At 35.6% G+C, this 5,365-nt stretch overlaps 1 protein-coding gene across 1 annotated transcript; it reads left to right on the top strand.

Moving 5' to 3' along the window:
- The first annotated feature begins 2,524 nt into the window (after positions 1 to 2,524).
- LOC147495336 (uncharacterized) lies at positions 2,525 to 2,971 on the top strand. Its single transcript, XM_086568362.1, has one exon. The coding sequence runs from the start codon at positions 2,525 to 2,527 to the stop codon at positions 2,969 to 2,971; it is 447 nt and encodes a 148-aa protein (XP_086424488.1).
- Positions 2,972 to 5,365: the final 2,394 nt, after the last annotated feature.

The raw sequence follows: 5,365 nt of genomic DNA, 5'->3' as shown, positions 1-5,365 counted from the left end.
TTACAGGTTTGAACAGTAATTTCTAGCTAAACTGCAGTTCTGATTATCAAAGGCAACTACTAATTTGGAAATTTCGTGAATATCGCCCGACAAATCTTTCTCCTATACTTGCAAATCATCCACAGGAAGGAGTTAACTTTTTCATAGTGGCAACCAATTTAGTGAATTTATGTCAGGGTTGCTAAATGAGACACTGACATTTCTACTGTGAAAGTTAGTCTGATATCCAGTGCAGCAATACCATGGGCTCTGCTACTGAAGGCAACATAGATCCTAGACTAATAACGTCTAATCCAGACCTTAATAATGCTTTAGATAGTCTGGTTCTGTTCTTCTTGTAAACAACTTTTACTTGCATCCTCATCAGGTCGAGTATATGAATCTCTTCCCCAGTTCAAGAATGGCTTCCACTTTTTGCTGCAAAATAATAAATTCCAAATCCATTCCTTTTCCCTGGTTCCATCAGTTCCATGGATCTCAGCAAACAGCATGTAAATATGAAATAAGAAACTCTTTACTATACAGGGATGCTTTTTAATACCGGTGTTGTCAAGGCATGCATCCCCCCTGCCCATACAGGCACAAACCACATAGAGGAGAGACAAAATATCTACCAATAACGATTGGTTTCAATTTTTATGCTTGTATAATTAATTAGAAATTCAGGTTCTTAAGATACCACTGAGGTTGCATCACAATCCAACAGTGCCCAACACCGTTCCAAGGCTTGGTTTGAGCCTTGAATGGTCGACACCAAGGCCAGTAATGAACAACTTCAACACTATATTAGACCCATTATGACCTCAGTAGAAGATGAATCCATGATTCATGTCCACTGTCATGAATATCAAACGGTGGATAGCTTTAACTTACTACCCTGTACATGAAGCTTCTTGATTTCCATGATATGGTCACTCTCTAATCCCTCAAAGAATCAAAACTGAATGTTTCATTTACAATATGAAATAAGGCCGCTCATCTGTTAGCGACCAGTGATCATCATCTCAGAGACTGTTTTTAGGAGATGAAAGCACCCACTTGGTTACTAAAACTTTTGAAGGAAGAACTTATGACATGTAATATTCAGGTACCTGACGCACTTTAGTGCATATATATATATAAAGTGGAATTACCAAAAAAAAAAAAATTTACAATATCACCCTATATATGCTTGTGCTAACTAGGTTCAAAATGCTTAGCTCCGTAATTTGATACTGGTATGTTCATATATATCTAGCAAATTACTGCCAAAGTAAACAATAATCCGTTTGCCGTCCTTCTCATTTGGTGACACATATTACAAAATATATAACGAATGTGTGACGCGTGGAATTTTCAACTTAAAACAAGATTTACCAGGACATATATAATCGAGTCAAAACCAAACTTTTAAAAAGACGTATAGAACTACTTGCTTGCCTTACAAAACAAACATCGTGGAAAGGAATGCAAGTATTAATCAAGTAGGTTCATGGAGGGTCAGCATATATTTTAATCAATGCATGCTACATAACATGATTTCCCTAGGAAAGAAACACTAAAGACATCGTAATCAACCTAAATAAGATCGATTACTTCTATACCCGGATTAGTCGAGGTGCAAAGACTCCAACTCTTAGTCTTTTTTTTTTTTCGCTAATCGACTCCAACTCTTAGTCGACCAGACAGTGTAAACTAACTTTCAACTACCTATAAAATCCACTTTCAGGATTATTGACCATCTCAATCCATTGGTAATTCCGTTCATCTACCACTAACCTCTTTTGTCTCCAAGTCATTTTTCTTTAAAATAAAAACTTAAACCATGTACTTCAGTGTGTTGAATACTTGCATTACAATCATACTTCTAGCCTGCTTTTTGGGACATACAGCATATTTGGAGGCCAATAAATTATATGGGGACAGAAAACAGAAATAAATATAGGGACCTGTTTGCCCATAGGACTTCCCATAGCCAAAAGCAACATTGGTAGTTCATTACCTATTAACAATTTCCATCCATTGAATTTTAGTACTTCCACTTGTGACAATAGTCATATAAATGGATGATAATAGAAAGTGAATGCTAAGGTCTTTTGTTGTGCAAAATTCTGTTTGTATGGTCTCAAAGTCGCTTATTGCATTCGGTGAAAGTGTTGCATGCCAAACTCTTTAAGGAGTTGCTTCTTAGGCTCTTAGCATCCTTCAGAGTTCAGACATACTAGCAAAAAAAAGACATAAAAAGGGTGAGAGAGTGCGACGTGTTTAGGAATAAAAGTGAAATAGGATAGCCAATTTACCACCTGGAGCATCTTATATACACACTCATTATACCTTCTCTAAGCCTACCACAAAAGCAACAATTAACTCATTACTAATGAGGGAATGGCAAAATCATTCCAAATACTCATGCTCCTACCCAAATACACAAAGTTAAACGCACTAACAACTCTCCAAAATCCATTTTTCTTCCAATCTAAGCTTTCATTCTGATATAAAGTTATAAACCCACAAGTCCATTTCAGAAATCACTGACTTGAAGAATATGAGTTCCAAGTGCATATCTAGCTGTATACATGATGCTCGTGTACCTGTCAGAGCAACTTATGTGAACCTGTACAAGTGGCCGGAATCTGATGCAGAGTTTGTGAAGTGGGTGAGTTCTAATGATGTTCACAAGGTTACTGGGCACAAGTCCAATACTAACAGTAGTACGTCTCCAAGAGTGGTGGATAGCATATCATGTAGGCAGATGTACTTGAGAAGCTACACATTTTCAAGGAAGGAAACTGTGCCAGAGAAGACTAAAAAGTGTTTTGGCAGAGTTAGAGGGAAAGTGGCACACAGAAAGAAAAGAAAAGTTGGTGTTGGTGGTGGTGGAAGGAAGTGCATGGGACTGAAAAGAGTGAAGGAGATATCAGTGGCTGTATTTTACTCCATCTTGAACAGACTTTTGTCCTGCTCTGCCAGTGTGGATGTGGTAGACCATTAAATTCAGTGTAATGATTCTTGCAAAATGCTGTGTTTGTGGTTTCTTCCATTGAAAAGTAGATAGCATATTGTCCTGTAAATGGAAGATGGTTTCTGTGTTCTTGCATTTTTATGATTTTGGAAACATTGTTCTAATTTGCAAACTTTGTTTAACTTGCTTGATCCACTTTGTTATGGGATGTCATGAGCTGATAAGCTCATGTTTATTATGGAATATATAATTTAGTTTTCTTATAGAAGTTCAGACAATAATGAGGATCAAGACTTTCGAAAGTATCCTTTTTGGTTATCAATATCGATATAGATTGATAGAAATTTATGTTAGAAAAATGGATTTGCACAAATCCATTGAGACATGAATGAGTAATTTGTCTCCCAAGTTATCCCACATTAAGGTGAAATGGGTTTATCTTGAAACAATACGTAAAGTGAGAAAAACTTTTTCCAAATAATACACTGGTTCGAAACAGTGCATTATGCCGAAAAGATGCGATCTTTCGACACTGGTTCGAAACAGTGCATCATGCCAAAAATGTGTGACTTTTTGAAATAGGCACTGGTTCGAAATAGTGTTTTATGCCGAAATAGTGTGTCTTTTCGAAACATGTGACTTTTCAAAAAGTTGTTCACTTTTTTCCAAGAGTCACTGTGTTGTTTCGAAGAGACACCACTCACTTATAAATAGTGGATGAATTTGGAGAGATACATACCAGATTACACATAATTCTGATCTTTCTCTTCTCCCTCTGTTCTTAGTCAAATACTATGTTGTGTTCGCTGAGTCTATAGAATTGAAATGCTAGCTTTCTATAGAAGAAAATCCGTTCTATCTTGGGAAACAGTTTCCAATCAACTTTCAAGCACCGTGAGGGGGAAAATCTGTCTTAAGGACATAGTGATCATCACTAAGCTCGGATTTAATCATTGGTAAATTAGGTTCATTCGTTGAACTAAAATGTTTGTTTGTTTGTTGATATTAAAGGTTTATTCATATCAATTTGATTTATTGTTTACTTAATAATAAATATATTTTTTGGAATAAACTGTTTGAAATCACACTATAGTAGTATGTTTGAAACCTAATACACACAATACACTTTCAAGGTTGCCTCTCAATTTCAGTGCCATTCCAAGTCTGACTATAATGTAGGGGTCTTTATGTCAACTTGTTTTTAACATTGTCCCTCACAGATTAAAAATTTAGACAAGAGCATTACATCCATGCAGTAATTTAACTTGAAACCTGACCAGAGAAGACAAGGGACTTAGTAGCAGTCTAGCAGAGATGCATATAACTCTGACAATTCAATTATCATGACAGGTTAAGAAAGTAAGAATTGCTTATGAACATTATAATAAGTAAACTTGGAAAAGAAAAAGGTTACTACTATACAGACACTTGTATAAAGAGAAAAGCTTGTGTTCCACACCAATACATCATGATAATTAATGACACTATGTAATGCTTGTTGAAGACAACTCAACCCAGGTACTTATAAAAGTATTACTCTTGTTCACTACTACAAATCATTGTCTTTCTTCTAAAATTAATCATGTTTAGTAAATTCATTATTATAAGTTATCATCTAATTCCACAGGCATGGTATAGAAGTCTTGTGTGTGCTTGTCGGGATGAGATGAGATGATTGATGTTTTAGGCATTGGATACATCCCCTCCGAAACAACCGTAACTTACGAAAAGAAAGCTCATGAAACTTCCAGTGAAAATTGCGGTTTCATATAATTAAGGAAATTAACAAAGACCAATTACTACATGTAAGTTATCTTTAGTCTGGTGAGGTGGGCAGTTATAAACTTGTAATGCAAGCCTGTGTATTAGGGCTTTCGGGGAGGATACAGAAGTTCTACTAAAGTATGTATAAATGTATGATTGAGACTAAAACTGAATTGCATAAAGTATGTATAAATGTATGATTGAAACTAAAACTGAATTGCAGGTGCCGACTAACAAAGTCGGTAAAACCTTTGAGTGATGATGCCAGAGGTTTGGGGCTCGAACCCCACCAGCATCAAAGAGTTACTACTGATCTCATTTAAAAGAGGTTTGCCAATAAAAAAAAAAACTAAAACTGAACTACAGAAAATGTTAACCAAGTCTCAAAATAGTGTTAAAAGTTTCATTAAGTACATTGAACATGGATTAGTAAGCAGCGAGATAAAGAAACAATACTGAAGCTACGTTCAATCTCAATGTTGAACCAATCCACAACTAATCAGTGTTTGAAAAAGAATGAAGTTTTTCATTTGTTAATGGATATCCTAACCCGAGCATTATATCAAGTTAATTCACATCTTCACCTATATACATATACTATCAATAAGAAACAGAAAACTTGGTGCTGAGCATGAGAAAACTCCAGATCAAATGTTCAAC

The sequence above is a fragment of the Coptis chinensis genome, chromosome 6 (assembly GCF_015680905.1).
Source record: "Coptis chinensis isolate HL-2020 chromosome 6, ASM1568090v1, whole genome shotgun sequence".
Classification (NCBI taxonomy): domain Eukaryota; kingdom Viridiplantae; phylum Streptophyta; class Magnoliopsida; order Ranunculales; family Ranunculaceae; genus Coptis; species Coptis chinensis.
This window is presented reverse-complemented; position numbering and strand designations above follow the sequence as displayed.